The following is a 16,491-nucleotide window of genomic DNA, read 5'->3' as shown; positions in this document are numbered from 1 at the left end:
ATTTATTTCTGTAACAGTTTAGCTGGCACAGTGGTAAATGGTAAATGGACATTTATATAATGCTTTTCTAGTCTTCAAAGTACTTTTACACAAGATGCCAACATTTACCCACACATTCATTGGGTACATCCTAAGTCTCTTATTTGATATTTCCTTGATCCTCGATCCTCGCTTGAACTGGAAGTTTTGCTGGTGCGTCATCTTGAAGACCGTCCCAAATCTCTTATTTTGACACAAGGAGCGATGAGTGATATCTGAGGAGCGAGGAGCTCTAAAGTTTTATGTTGTATTAGTTTTCTGATTTACCATCTAGTTAAAAATCTATTAATTGTAGTTCTAAACAATGGACCACAAACTTTTTATGAGAAAGATTTTTCTTTTCATGATCTGTTATTTCTTTAACTTTAATTATGGATACATATTAAATTCAGAGAGTCAAAGAGTCTGAGTCCGACTGCAGGTTGTTATTCATGTGTAGGTGTTTGTTCGATAGGTACCAGGCTGCTGCTGCTCTGGCAGTGATATCTGTGTGTCTTTATTAATATTAGCACAGCGCACATGTGTGCAGACACAAACACTGCAGACTGACAGATGATCAGTTGTGATCAGAAACGGACGTCGCTTGACGTGGCGCTTCAGAGGAAAGGACGTCTCATTTCTCTAAAAACACATTTCCTCTCTCCTCACATGGTTTCCTCTCTCCTTGCGCGGTTTCCTGTCTCCTCACATGGAAAAGACACAAGTAAGGGAAACGTAGATTCAATTTAAGAGACTTGGGATGTACCCACTGGCTGTGGGGTTCAGTATCTTCCTAAAGACACTCGACATGGACATTCGAACTGGATGAGCTGGGGATCGAACACAGTGAAGTGTGTAACCATGGATATGACTGGCGGTCAAAGGAGCGAATGTGAAACGTTGATAAACACTTTTCATTTCCGATAAAGTCTTTACAATAAAAGTCCCCCTTGATTTTGTTACAACACTCAGCCACCCTGGCATGTCTCCCTCCCTTCCTCCCTCTTTCTTTCCCTCCTTCCATTCCTCCCTTCCTCCCTTCCTCCTTCCAGGCCTCCTCCTCGCCGACATCATAGAGAAGTATTTTGTTTCGCCCACACTCTTCCGTGTGATCCGATTGGCTCGTATCGGCCGAGTCCTTCGTCTCATTCGTGGAGCTAAAGGGATCCGGACACTGCTGTTCGCCCTGATGATGTCACTTCCTGCCCTCTTTAACATCGGCCTCCTCCTCTTCCTCATCATGTTCATCTTCTCCATCTTCGGCATGTCTAACTTTGCCTACGTGAGGAAGGAGGCGATGATTGACGACATGTTTAACTTTGAAACGTTCGGAAACAGCATGATCTGTTTGTTTATGATCACCACGTCAGCGGGGTGGGACGGGCTGCTGAACCCCATCATGAACACGCCGCCGGACTGCAACCCTGATGTAGAGAACCCGGGGTCGAAGGTCAGAGGGGACTGCGGCAGTCCGGCGATGGGCATTGTCTTCTTCACCACCTACATCATCATGTCCTTCCTTGTGGTGGTCAACATGTACATCGCCATCATCCTGGAGAACTTCAACGTGGCCACGGAGGAGAGCACAGACCCGCTGTGTGAGGACGACTTTGAGATGTTTTATGAAACCTGGGAGAAGTTTGACCCTGACGCTTCCCAGTTTATACAGTACAGGTGATTCCCTACATCAGAAGAACATGATATCTTAATATCTGAATATTTACTGATTCTAACGAACTCTCTGCTCCACAGCAAGCTGTCAGACTTCTGCGACACTCTGAAGGATCCTCTGAGGATCTCCAAACCAAACACCTTCAAACTGATCCGCATGGACCTGCCGCTGGTCCCTGGGGACAAGATCCACTGTCTGGACATCCTGCTGGCTCTCACTGCACAGGTACCATATATTATATTAGTGTATGTTATTATATATTATATTAGTGTATGTTATTATATATTATATTAATGTATGTTATAATTATTACCTTGTGTTATATTCAATCATATATTGTATTATATTAAACTTGTGTGCAGGTTCTGGGTGATTCAGGAGAGATGGATGCTCTCAAAGCGAGTATGGAGGAGAAGTTCATGGCCAACAACCCCTCCAAGGTTTTACTACATTATATTATATAGTTTTATATCTTAATTCACATGAAATCACGGTATTTGTTTAAATATAAAGATTATTTCATACAATTAAATACAATTTAGTATTTTTATAAACCTTTTATAAAATAAACTGTTTTATAAAATGTTTAAACTTTAAAACTGCAATGTTTTACAGTAAATAAATATATTATATATTTATTATATACATATATTATATATTTATATATTATATACTGCTATCAGTATATAACTTATAAATAAAGTATATAGTATAAATATATGTTATGTAATTATATATTATATACTTCTGCATTTCAGTTTTTTACCTTCTTTTGTGCAAGAATTGGGACAGAATCCGACTGTATGCAGATGACTGGACTTTATATCTTTATCTTTATATCTTTAGCTCTATATCATTAGCTTTATATATTCATCTTCATATATTCAGCTTTATATCTTTGGCTGATGTTAACCTCTTAACGGGTGGACGGCCCGCCGTCACAATTACAACAGCAAGTACAGAAGTACAGTCATTACTACTAACAGGGAATATTGGGTATATAATAGTTATTTATGATTTTTTTTTTTATTATTTATGGCCTTTTTATCAATAAATATTATAATATCTCCAAATGCACAGCTGGTGTTACTCTTAGAAAAACCTGTCTAATAAGTTAAGTTTGTGTGCCTTTGTTCTGAAATTTTTACCTGAACTTGGTAATATGTGATGCTATGTTCCTATTGTGTTTTCCAGCTCTTAACTACCAGCTATACCCATCTTCAGGCATGTTTTTCAACAAAAACATTCAGGAGGAGTTTATTTTCTTCAAATTCAGTATATTCAGACCACTATTACTTAATGCCAGAAGCACTTGGAGTGATTCTTCACTGTTTTGCAAGAACAATAAGAGAGTTATCTTTTGAATGAGACTAAAATCATGCATCTGGTGCAAATGGTTGAAGAGCAGCTTTTAATTTACTTTGGGTATGTCGTAAGTAGGTATTTTCGGATAAATTCCCCCACCCCTTAAGAGGTTAAAGAGTTTTATTTTTGAGGGAAGATGATTAATTGGATTTGATTGCAGATTGTAAAGTCTAACAGAGACTATGCTGTTTCTAATTTCTCAAAGTTTCCTGACGTCACAGAGTTCTTGTTTCCTGCAGGTGTCATATGAACCAATCAGTAGCACTCTGCGCAGGAAACAGGAAGAGGTGGCGGCGTCGGTGATCCAAAGAGCATACAGGAAACACCTCCTGAAGCGGACCGTCAAACTGGCGTCCTACAAATACCGCGAGAAGATGGAGGGACGGCGAGATGAGGAGCCGCCGGAGACAGAAGGACTACTATGTAAACGCATCGGTCAGCTATATGGAGGCGAGGACATGCAGGAGCCACCCACCCGGGTTGAGCTTCAGAGCGAGGTCATCCTCCACGCTGCTCCCCCCCATAGCGCCTCCCACTACCTGCTAGATGAGAACCTGAGGGAATCAATTGTCTGATGACAATTGATGTTTTCCATGTTGTGTGGACTCATGTTAACTGCTGTAAAGACTCAGCAGAGACGTCACAGATCCTGAACCCTCGACACCTCAAGGAAATCTGCTGTTAGTCCAATCTGAGCTCTATTTCTGGCTTTCCACATGAAAATGTTTTATCACTGCGTCTTCATTTTCTTTATGTGCTGAGGTGTCTCCTAACAGAGTCCAGGCTCACTGAGACACGGACAGGTGAACAAAGATGTGATTGTGACCACTGGTAATCCATGAATCATCTGTAGCTCTCTGCCCCGTGTGAAGGTCCCCTAAAGATACAACACTACATTACATTACATTACATTACAGGTCATTTCGCAGATGCTCATATCCAGAGCGACTTACATTGAACCTGGTGCAACTCAGGGTTAAGTACCTTGCTCAGGGGTACAATGGTGGCAGCCTGGTATTGAACTCCCGACCTTCTAGTGTTTTGTTTGGAAGGCCACTAGACCACTAGGCAATCACCACCACAAGATACACACCACACTAAAGATACAACACAAAAAATACAACATTAAATATATTACACTAGATACATTACACAAAAGATACTAAACTAAAGATACAACACTAAGCATACAACACTGAAGATATTACAGCACAAACATATATATATATATATGTTTTTAAGGTTTTAACAGTCATAAGGTGAGATGTTAATAACCAAAAGCTTGTTTGTTTCTGAGCTGAAGGTAACTTCAGATGCCGCAGGGTTCATATTGAAGAAGTACTTCATGTATTTATACACACTGCAGTAAATTGAATTCAGATCTAGAGATGTTTGCGTCCTTAAATAGATTTCAGGACTAACATAATAACGAAAGCATGAATGAGTGATTAATAGATCCTTTAAACATGTGTCCTCAGGAAACTATATTATATATATATTATACTATATACTGTATTTGTAAGGATATAACAGGCTGACTTTGTTATTGACTTATGATATTGATATGGCTGTTAAAATAGATTTCTGACTCATATATGAAGAATATGGATCCTGGAGATAATATAAAATTGTATTTTGGGGTGGTTTTACAGATTATAATTGTTATATTAACGAGAATCAGACTGCTTAAGTTTATCACTACATTAGTTTAGTTTCTCTTTATTCGACTACTGCTTTTCATTATTTAAAGAAGTGATAGCCAGATGCTTCAATCATAGTTAACTGAAATAAAAACTAACTTCGGCTCCAGTCTGCAGGTTAATGTTGTTCTGACACATATTTATGAGTATTTCTTACATTAATACGTTTTCTCCTCAGACTCACATGTTTACTGAAAGATCAACAGACATGTGGACTCTTTTATTTTACAGCGTTAACGTAACATGATGTCTACAGGGAAACTAACAATAAGAATATATATATAATCTGTAAAAGGTTTCCGAGGTCCCGATGGTGATGATAGGGCAGATGCAAATATGACAAACATTTATAGTTTCTCATCTGTAAATTACAACGATTAATAGATAAAGCTGAAAGTTGTTAAAAAGTAAAATACCATCAACTGTCAACAACATAGAAATAAAAGTACAAAAGGGTGTACTTAGAGAAAAGTTTAAATAATAAAAAATTGATCATTAAGGATTACATTTTTCTGCAGCTTTTATTTTTTCTTTCTTCTTTTTTAATTAATTTATTATTAAATATATGTTTTGTATGAAGTATGGTATATCAGTGTTAACATAATATAATAGTGTTACTTTATATATATAATCTGTGCAGTATCTTTGTTTCTTTAAATAATTCACTTGGAGACAAAGTTTGTCAAACTGTAGCTCGTTGTTGTTGCTAAGAAACCAACGCATCATGTGATTGGTGGAGGAGAGTCATCAGCCTGCTGATTGTTTGATTTTAAATATTTGAGGGTGAAGAATGTGACGCGCAGAAAAATGACAAGAGGATTAAAGCTTCAAGCTCTCCTGAAATGTTTCTGCTGTTGTTCTTCAGGCACAAAAGTGCACCTGTATATTTTACACCTGTACACTTCATACTTTTACACTTTACACCAGTACACTTTACACCTGTGTAGCGGCAGCAGCTGTTGTTTGATCTAAATGGCCAAAGTTCAAAGAGAAAGACAAGAAGAGCAACAGCTGCCGACAGAACTGCCTTAACGGAAAATTGCATCACACACACACACAGACTGAACACACACAGCATGTGTCACTGCAGGACTTTAACTTCATGTTTCAATGATAAAACTACATTTAAATAAACTGTTGCAGCACCTGGAATCTAATACTACATGAAGACCTTTATGGATATAGAGCATCATATTGAAGTTATAGAATTTATTTATTTTTAAACAGAAGTATTTGTATTTCTTTTAATTTTCTTAAATATTTAAAGCAAAATAACCACCAAAAAATACTGGGTATGTAAAAGAAAGTATCAACATATCTATATTATAGATATATAGATATATATTTCAGCTATATATACTGTATATACCTGAAATCAAAACAATGTCCAAGTTGGAGGTCCTTTAATACTTTTAGTACAAATGTTTTTATTGATTTAATTGATAATAAAAACATTATTAATAATAATAAGATTAATAATGATGATGATGAAGATAATAATGATAATAATAATAATGATTCAGAATCAGATAATACAAAACGTAATCAACAAATAATTAGTTGTATTATTATAGGTTAAAATAAAACTTCATCATTCCCTTGGTGAAATTCACAAGCTACTCTGTAGTATATATAGTAAAAAGATTTATCAGCTGCAACATTAATAACAATAATTCAATAATATAACATATTAAACAGAAAATTGTGCAAGATGAGTTCTTTTACATTTTGGATTTTAAGTAAAAACTTTATGCTGATACCTTTATACTTTTACTGGACTTTTTACTTGTAACAGAATTTCCACACTATGGTATTACTACTTTTACTAAAGTAGAAGATCTTAGTACCTCGTACACCACTGTTCCTGCTAAACATACCTTCTCAATTTGCGAGTACCTGCATTCTGTATCCTTCAGTATCTTTGAACAATAAGCAAAAAGGTCTCAGCTTTCTCCGTGCAACTGTAAAAGGACAACCCTGAACCCATAACAACTGAAACAGCTGTCTGTCTTTGAGGGTCAAAGCCAAAGTGAGGCATCCTTGTTTGTTTTGGTCCAAGAACACTTGACAGTTGCCGTCCACATTTGACAAAATTAATCTCCTCCTGTCCTCAATTGGTAATGACTTAACTTCAACCATCTGTAACTCCTGAAATATATCTAGACTGTTTTACTCCAATCAACCTTAACCAACTAACTTCAACAATCTCATCGTCTAAGCATCAACCTGTCTTTTAGATCGGATTCCAACTAAACTGTTTAAAGAAGTTTTACCCTTAATTAACACCTTGTTATTAAATATGATCAACCTGTCTCTATTATCTGGCTACGTACCACAATCCTTTAAAGTAGCTGTAACAAAACCTCTTCTTAAATCTTCATCTTCGTCTTGTTCCAGAGGTTTTATCCAATTATAGACTGCATCATGCATCATAGACCAGGAAGTGCTGTGTTGTAAAGCTCTGGAAATGGAAGATGTAATAAGCACCGTAACACAGACAGGAAACTTGAGGAGACACATTCTGAACATGGCGGTGCGATGGCTGAGTCGAGGGAAAGTGCTGAATAGATTTTCCTAGTTGCGTGAGGAAATCTGACAGTTTTTGGAAAGCAAAGGGAAACACACCACAGATCTCTGGGATGATGTGAACTGTATTGTTTGTGCGACATAACGAAGCATCTCACTGTTAAACCTGCAGCTTCAGGGCCGTGTGATCACGGACATGTATGATGCAGTGAGAGCGTTCCAAGCCGAGCTGCCTGTGGGAGACTCTGATGCAGCAGAAAACTTTGGTCACTGTGTGTTTCCAAACACTGACAAACCATCTCCACCGCTGTTTTCCCAACCGCGCATTCTGCTGATAAACTGAGCGCATTTGCCGACTTTGCAGCTCAGAAATTTAAATTGAACTGCTCAGCAATCAGTTTGCAGTTGATGTAGAAACAGCACATGTGAAGATCCAAATGGAGCTGATTGACCTCCAGTGTAATGACACAGTCAAGGCAAAGTATGACTGTGGGCGCTGCACAGTTTCCAAGCTTCATCCCGGAAACGATGCCTCAACCCGTAGACCGTGTTTGGCCCTCGACGTTGTCCCAGTTTTTAATTTTGGCCCTCTCTGTGATTGAGTTTGACACCCCTGGTCTACTGCTTGCTTTGCGCAGTTTCGCGAAGGGCAGGGCTTCACTGCCAACACACACACGTGCGGACACACCTACAGTCAGAGACAGAGTGGAGGAAAGGAGAGGAGAGAACTAAAACAATATCCGCTGCTAATTTTTTTACTTTAAAATGACACTGTATAATTATTTATTACTTGTTAATCATGTTAAAAAAATGTCAGCTCAACATTGTCTGCGTAGGTTCCCGACCCCTAAACTAGACCATTGCGCTCCCAGACTGCAGGGTTACTTGTAGTTCCTAGAGTCTCTAAGAGTACAATGGGAGCCAGAGCCTTCAGCCATCAAGCTCCTCTCCAGTGGAACCAGCTTCCAGTTTGTATTCAGGAGGCAGACACACTCTCCACATTTAAGAGTAGGCTAAAGACTTTCCTTTTTGATAAAGCTTATAGTTAGGGCTGGCTCAGGTTTGCCTTGGATCAGCCCCTAGTTATGCTGCTATAGGCTTAGACAACCGGGGGACACCTCCCTGCTCTCCTCCTTCTCTTCCTCTCTCCTCCCCTCCCTCTCTCTTCTTCTCCCTCTCTATCTGTATGCATTTATGTAAATGTATGTTACTAACTCATCATCCGGGGCATCATCCCCGGAGTTTCTGTGTCTCATGTGGCAGGTTGCCACTTTTAAAGTTTACGTCTGGATCATGAATCGTGGTTGTGCCTGCTGCCCTGGTCCTGCTGGACACCGGGAAGCCTTTTTGACATTATCCTGCATTCATCCTTTCTTTTTCTTTTTCGATCACAACATAATTTCTGTCAAATGGATGTTGTATTTTTACTATGTTATTTATCCTGTACACACGACATCTATTGCATGTATGTCCGTCCTGGGAGAGTGATCCCTCCTCAGTTGCTCTCACTGAAGTTTCTTCCATTTTTTCCCCTTTAATTGTTGGTTTCTTTTAGGAAGTTTTTCCATGTGAGGTGCGAGGGTCTAAGGACAGAGGGTCTAAGGTAAGAGGGTGTCTTATGCTGTACAGTCTGTAAAGCCCACTGACACAAATGTGTAATTTGTGATATTGGGCTCTATAAAGAAATTTGATTTGATTTGTTTTGGTTCAAGGACACGTGACAGTTGGCGTCCACGTTTGTTTTGGTTAAATAACATGTGACTGTTGGCTTCCATGTTTGTTTTGGTTCAAGAACACGTGACAGTTGGCGTCCACGTTTGTTTTGGTTCAAGAACACGTGACAGTTGGCGTCCACGTTTGTTTTGGGTAAATAACATGTGACTGTTGGCTTCCATGTTTGTTTTGGTTAAATAACATGTGACAGTTGGCGTCCATGTTGGTTTTGGTACAAGAACATGTGACAGTTGGCATCCATATTTGTTTTTGTTCAAGGACATGAGACAGTTGGCGTCCATGTTTGTTTCAGAACTATTTGTTAACCTCTTAACGGGTGGACGGCCCGCCGGCATTTTCACAGGAGGTTGTATCTTGCCCTTTGCTGTGTACAGTCCGCCATGATGGAGTTGGTACCCAATGCCACATGTAGTTAGAAAGCTTAGAATCTCGTCTATTTAGTGGGAAAATCACAACAGCAAGTACAATAGGCATCTCACACTAGCAAGCAAACTCACAATCAAATCCATAACTTTGAGCCAACTCACCTATGAAGTCTCATAATAATCCTGTAATCAGTAATAATCCACAAAAACACTCCTGTGTCATTGCAGAGGTCCTATAGATCGATTCCAGTAAAAATATATCCATAGTGAACATCATCAAAAGCCCATGAACAGCTGTTGCAATCTTTGAAATCAGCTGATCAATGTGTAAAATGTTGTGATCATACACGGTAAAAACGGGACATCTCGAGTATTCAGCGCAGTTTTGACACTTCTAAAATGGATGCCGAACTCTGACCTTTCGATTGACACCTCATTTGAGCCAATCGGAGCTTCCATGCGTTATCTACAGCCATCAAGAGCCAATGAGTATCAAATCACAAATACACTCTGTCACCTGTGATGTCCCTCAAGGATCTGTCCTCGGCCCCACCCTTTTCACTATTTACATGTCCCCCTTGGTCGTGTCATCAACCGGCATGGAATATCTTTCCATTGCTATGCTGATGACACACAACTCTACATCAGAACTAGCCCAACACCCTCTGCACCTCTGCCATCATCCACATTAACCTCCTGCCTGGAGGAGATAGAGGCGTGGATGAAGCACAACTTCCTCCAATTAAACAGCACTAAAACTGAAGCCCTTCTAGTTGGCACCCCACATCAGGTCCAGTCAACCTCCATAAACTGCATCACCTTCTCCGGTCTGAACATTCCACTCTCATCAACAGTCACCAATCTAGGTGTTAAAATGGATCCTCACCTGACCTTTGAGGCCCACATCAGACAAACATGCAAGAACACATCACACCCATCCTCAAATCACTGCACTTGCTCCCGGTCTCACTCAGGATTGACTATAAAATCTCCCTTTACACCCATCAGTGCATTCACGGAAATGCTCCATCCTACCTCAGAGAACTGCTAACCCCACAAACCTCCACAAGAAACCTCCGTTCTGTAAAGGCTAACCTCCTCCTTCCCCCCAGGACCAAGCTCAAACCACGGGAGATTGCGCCTTCTGCTCCGCTGCTCCCAGACTGTGGAATGCTCTCCCTGAACATCTGACGTAAACGGCCCACGAGAGCATTTGATCTGGCCCTCGAGGTAATTCGTAAAACGCACGCAAAGAAAATCCACTAGTCCTTGAACACAACACTGTCATTGACATCAGTGAACGCAGCTTGGCGAGTGTAAAATAGAAAAAGGTGGATGCGGAATGTCGCACTTTCCAGGAGAAATGGATGAACAATTATTTCTTTGAGGAAATAAAAGGCCAGTGTGTCTAGTTTGTACGGACGTACGGTAATAAAAAAGGCTCTCAAGCGTCATTACAGCACGAAACATACCGAACTGCACGACCTGAAAGGAAGAGTGCGTTTGGATAAAGTTTGGCCCAACAAGCAGCTCTCTGCAGAGCGAAACATAAACACATGGAAAGATAGAGAGGTAGACCACCACACCAAGAACAGACTGTTCCACCACTGCTGTGCAATTATCACTGCCATGTGCAATATTCACTTTATTATATTATTTTTTATTACATTACATTACATTACAGTTCATTTAGCTGACGCTTTTGTCCAAAGCGACTTACAAAATGTGTAAACAATCATGAGGATACAACTCCGAATAGCAAGAATCTTGCAAGTACATTAGCTTCAAATAAACCAAGCCAAGTGCACCACACAGAAACAATAGAATACAAATTCAACTATTAGCTACAAATAAGCCAGACCAATATAAGTGCAACATACAAAGAACTTTTTTATTTGTTTTTTCATTCGCCGAGGTGCAGTCGAAACAGGTGAGTTTTCAGCCTGCGACGGAAGGTTTGTCTGCTGTCCTGACATCAATGGGGAGGTCGTTCTACCATTTTGGAGCCAGGATAGCAAACAGGCGGGTTTTGTTTGAGGGGAATCTGGGCCCCACTCGTAGTGAAGGAGTGACGAGCCGATTGGTCGACACAGAGCGAGGTGAACGCGCTGGGGTGTATGGTTCGACCATGGCCTGGATGTAGGAAGGGGCTGAACCATTCACAGCACAGTAGGCCAGCACCAGAGTCTTGAAGCAGATTCGGGCCACTACTGGTGGCCAGTGAAGGGAGCGGAGAAGCAGTGTAGGGTGGGAGAACTTGAGTAGATTGAAGACCAGTCGGGCTGCTGCATTCTGGATCAGCTGTAGAGGTCGAATGGCACATGCAGGCAGTCCAGCGAGGAGGGAGTTGCAGTAGTCAAGGCGTGAGATGATTAGAGCCTGAACAAGAATATGCATCGCCTTCTGAGTCAGTAGGGGACGTATCCTCCTAATGTTTTACAGAGTGTATCTGCAGGAGCGGGTTGTTGCAGCGATGTTGGGACCGAAGGACAGTTGGTTGTACAGCATCACACCTAGATTCCGTGCAATCGGAGTCGGGGAAACAACAGAGGTGCCGATGTTGATGGTAAAGTCTTGGATGGGAGAGCCCTTATCTGGAAGGAAAAGGAGCTCGGTCTTGTCAAGGTTGAGTTTCAAGTGAAGTGCGGCCATCCACCGAGAGATATCAGCCAGACAGGCCGAGATCCGTGCCTTCACCTGGGTTTCAGATCTGGGAAAAGACTGAATCAGTTGAGTGTTATCTGCATAGCTGTGGTAGGAGAAACCGTGAGAGTGAATGACAGAGCCAATTGAGTTGGTGTACAGTGAAAAGAGGAGAGGCCCCAGGACGGAGCCCTGAGGTAGCCCGGTGGTGAGTTGACAGGTGTCCGACAGAGCCCCTCTCCAAGTTATCCTGTAGGTGTGGACGTTTAGGTAAGATTCGAGCAGGGAGAGAGCAGAGCCTGAGACTCCCAGTTCCCAGTTCTTGGAGGGTGTATAGGAGGATCTGGTTCACTGTGTCAAACGCAGCAGAGAGGTCCAGAAGGATGACAACAGAGGAGAGAGAGGCTCTAGCAGCATTAAGTTCCTCAGTGAAAACGAGGAGAGCAGTCTCAGTTGGGTGGTCTGCCTTGAAACCAGATTGGTGCGGATCAAGAAGGTTGTTCTGGTGAAGGTAAGACGAGAGTTGATTAACGACTGCACACTGTTTTGGAAAGAAAAGAAAGAAGAGAGACAGGTCTGTAGTTGTTGACTTCAGAAGGATTGAGTGAGGGTTTCTTTAAGAGAAGGTTCACTCCTGCCTCCTTGAGATTGTTAAGAAAGCAACCAGATGTTAAGGAAGTGTTGATGAGATGGGTGAGAAAAGGAAGGAGGGGCAGGTGGTAGGGGATAGGGTCCAGAGGGCAGGTGGTAGGACGGGCAGAGGTAATGAGAGATAGAACTTCATTCGGAGAGAGAGTGGAGAAAGAAGTAAGAGTGGGGGGGAGTGCTGTGGAAGGTGAACAATTGATGTTAGTCGGTAAGTCGGAAAATGAAGAGTGCATGTCATCTATCTTTTTTACAAAGTAGTTGACAAAGTGGGACAGTAGGAGGGAAGAAGGAGGTGGGGGACTGGGAGGGTCGAGGAGGGTGGAGAAGATAGAGAAAAGTTTTTTGGGATTGGAGAAAGAGGATTTAATTTTTTGTTAGAAGAAAGTGATTTTTGCTTCTGAAATGGAAGAAGAGAAAGAGGAGAGAAGAGTTTGAAAGGCAAGGAGGTCGTCAGGGTGTTTTGATTTCAGCCATTTTCTTTCAGCTCCCCGTAGGATGGCTCTGTTAGCACGCACAGAGTCATCCAACCAGGGAGCTGGAGGGGTCTGGCAAACCTGCTGCAAGGTGAGAGGACAGAGGAGGACAGAGTAGAGAGGAGAGTGTCTGTGGCAGAGTTGGCAAGCATGAGTGAGAAGGAGTCAGGAGAAGTAAGGGCCGAGAGGACAGCTGAGGCAAGAAAAGAGGGAGAGAGGGAGCGAAGGTTACGGCGGAGGGGTACAGTTTTCGGGGAGATAAGTTTGTTAGTTTGGGAGAGGGGGAGAGAGTAGGATATGAAAAAGTGATCAGAGATGTGAAGTGGACTTACAGAGAGGTTTGAGGTCGACCAGTTTCTGGTGAATATGAGGTCGAGGTGGTTGCCAGCTTTGTGAGTAGGAGGGGAGGGAGACAGGGAGAGAGCAAAAAAAGATAGGAGAAATAATAAGTCTGTTGACTTCTCTGACTGGATGTTGAAGTCACCGAGAAGTACGAGCGGAGGGCCATCTTCAGGGATGTTGGACAGGAGAACGTCCAATTCCTCCAAAAACTCCCCCAAAGGACCTGGAGGACGGTAGAGAACAACAATGTTTAATGTAACCGGCTTTGTTACAGTGACGGCATGAAATTCGAAAGATGAGTGAGTGAAGTCTGGCAGTGGGTAAAGAGAGAAACTCCATTTGGGAGAGATCAGCAGATCAGTGCCAGAGAAGGAGTCGCTGTGGGGAGAGCAGCAGGGGTGGAAGTGTTATCAGGTGTGATCCAAGTCTCAGTGAGGGCAAGGAAGTCGAGGGATTGATGGGAGGCGTAGCCAGATATTCTACTTAATTATTGTTTACTGCCTTTTTATTTCATATGTTCTTTTGCTGTGACAATATACATTTCCCCATTGTGGGACTAATAAAGGATTTCTGATAAAACAGAAAGATACATGGATAAAAAAGTAGCATTTTTTGCAGAGCATAAAAGAAAGGTGAAATGAATGAGCTGTGTCTTGTTTACAGAGGTTATGAGCTCAATAATTAGTATGGCCTTCGAAGGATGTTGTAAAAATAAAATGGCCCTTGATAAGAAAAAGGTTCCCCACCCCTGGTCTACATAATGTTTTTTGTTTTTTATGTATATTCTGCTTCACCTTTTTTTGACACTGAGACAAATGTATAATTTGTGATATTGGGCTATACAAATAAATTTGATTTGATTTGATTTGATTTTTTCTGTAGCACTTCGAGTTTTGTTTACTCAAATGAAAAGTGGGCTTATAAATACAATTTATTATTATTATTATTATTATTATTATTATTATTATTATTATTATTATTATTAGCCCCTCTTCTTTTGTTTACAGACGGAGCCAGCAGCAGCCGGGTCTCCTGTTGACTGGCGTATCGTGTAGCTAATGAAACGCTGAACAGTTAGACATATGTCATCAATGGGTTTTTTTATAACACATGTTATTTATTTTGTAATAATTGTATTTATTATAATCAAAATACAAAGAAAACACAAAAAAATTACAAAAGATGTGTTTGTACTTCACTTACTTTGTGTCATTACTACTGAGAGGGAATATTGGTTATATAATAGTTATTTATGATAGTTATTTATGGCTTTTTATCAATAAATATTATAATATCTCCAAATGCACAGCTTGTTGCCTGGTGTTACTCTTAGAAAAAAGCTGTCTAATAAGTTACGTTTTTGTGATTATTCAATGTTTTGCAAGAACAATAAGAGAGTTATCTTTTGAATGAGACCAAAATTACTGCTTGTTAACAAGTTTAATGAGATAAAACTGTTGTTTCTGTTTGTTGTATCATGTCTCTGGTTCACATGTATCTGAGCTGATCTCTCTCTGGTCATATCGGTTTCACAGAGCGTTGAATAAATTCATTGATCTGTGTGATGTAAGTGTAACTGGTAAATGTCTGACCTCAGATCAGTGACAGCGCTGAATAAATTCACATCTCTAAAGACAAAAACATCAAACATCTGTTATCTAAAAATGTAAAACTTTTTTACATCAGCAAGAATAAAGTGACAACATGTTGAGAGTCAACACTCTTCATTATTAGTGAATCAGTAACAACTTTACAAAAAGACTAATTCAATAACATAAAAAATGTACAACTGCATGTTCAATTCGGTATGCTGACTGATGTGTGGTGAAGAGTCAATATAATTAATACACAAAATGTAGGGATTAATAGTATATATATATATATATATAATATAACTTTGCAAGTATGGCTCAAGAATATTACCTTCGGAGTTTGAGCTTGAAGACCATATTGAGAGTGAAACACATTGTTACTAATGAAAGAAACAGAAACTTTATATTTATCTTTTTTATGAATAATGTTTTGGAGATTACCAGGAAAATGAATCCTAAATCTGCAGTAATGTAATGAATTTTTAGTTTTAATTTTCCTTCTCACATCACTTCGTCTTCTTGTCATTCGTTTTCACCTCAAAATGTATTTGACCATCAACAGTCAGTTTTTTTATTATTAATAAATATTATTATAAAACTGAGGTCAACACACACGCACCTGCTGGTTGTTTGTTCGGTTCATGTTTCTGTTGATGAATTTAATCAACAACTTTTCTTCTATAAAACCACAACTCTGTGAGCTGAAAACATCAGAACGCACTGAGCTCAGATTAAACAGAACTGAACCTGAACTGAACCTGAAGCCAGACCATGGACCGAGGTAAGACTTGAGGATCAGTGGTTAGCGCCGTGACGGATTAATTCAGATTTAATTTTACCGTTTTATTTTGTGTAACCTTTCTGTCTCTCACGTGTCTGTCTCTCCATTACGTGTCTCTCTCTTGCCTGTCTCTCTCACCTGTCTGTCTGTCTCTCACCTGTTTGTTTCTCACCTGTCTGTCTCTCACGTGTCTGTCTCTCCATTACGTGTCTCTCTCTTGCCTGTCTCTCTCACCTGTCTGTCTGTCTCTCACCTGTTTGTTTCTCACCTGTCTGTCTCTCACCAGTCGTCCTCCTGCTGTTGGTGTTGTCTCTTACCTGGTTCTTTTTCACCTGTCCCTCTTTCTATTGTCTGTCTCTCACCAGTTGTCCTTGTGCTGTCGGTTCTGTCTCTCAGCTTTCTGTCTCTCACCTGTCTGCCTCCCACCAGTCATCCTCCTGCTGTCGGTGCTGTCTCTGGGCGTGTCCTCTCAGCCAATCACAGAGGGCCAGCGTCTGTTCTCCATCGCTGTGAGCAGAGTGCAACACCTCCACCTGTTGGCTCAGAGACTGTTCTCCGACTTCGTAAGTCTCAATACGTCACTTCATCAGAATCAAACGTTTAAAGTGTTGCACCTTTAACTAGTAAAAAAA

The 16,491-nt window shown here is 40.7% G+C and overlaps 1 protein-coding gene across 2 annotated transcripts in view; it reads left to right on the top strand.

The window, feature by feature from the left end:
• Positions 1-4,888, top strand: part of LOC115005828 (sodium channel protein type 4 subunit alpha B-like) — a 41,631-nt gene extending 36,743 nt beyond the window's left edge. Inside the window, exons 27-30 of one of the 2 annotated variants that reach the window (XM_029427793.1) lie at positions 1,071-1,692; positions 1,771-1,915; positions 2,053-2,130; positions 3,295-4,888. In XM_029427793.1, the coding sequence (XP_029283653.1) occupies positions 1,071-1,692; positions 1,771-1,915; positions 2,053-2,130; positions 3,295-3,630 (1,181 nt within the window). In that variant the 3' untranslated portion in view covers positions 3,631-4,888. The remainder of the gene's footprint in view (positions 1-1,070; positions 1,693-1,770; positions 1,916-2,052; positions 2,131-3,294) is intronic. The other variant, XM_029427795.1, reaches the window with a different exon arrangement.
• Positions 4,889-16,491: the final 11,603 nt, after the last annotated feature.

This window comes from Cottoperca gobio, unplaced genomic scaffold, assembly GCF_900634415.1.
Source record: "Cottoperca gobio unplaced genomic scaffold, fCotGob3.1 fCotGob3_377arrow_ctg1, whole genome shotgun sequence".
In the NCBI taxonomy this organism is placed as follows: domain Eukaryota; kingdom Metazoa; phylum Chordata; class Actinopteri; order Perciformes; family Bovichtidae; genus Cottoperca; species Cottoperca gobio.
The sequence above is the reverse complement of the archived record's forward strand: the minus strand, read 5'-3'. Positions and strand labels throughout refer to the sequence as shown.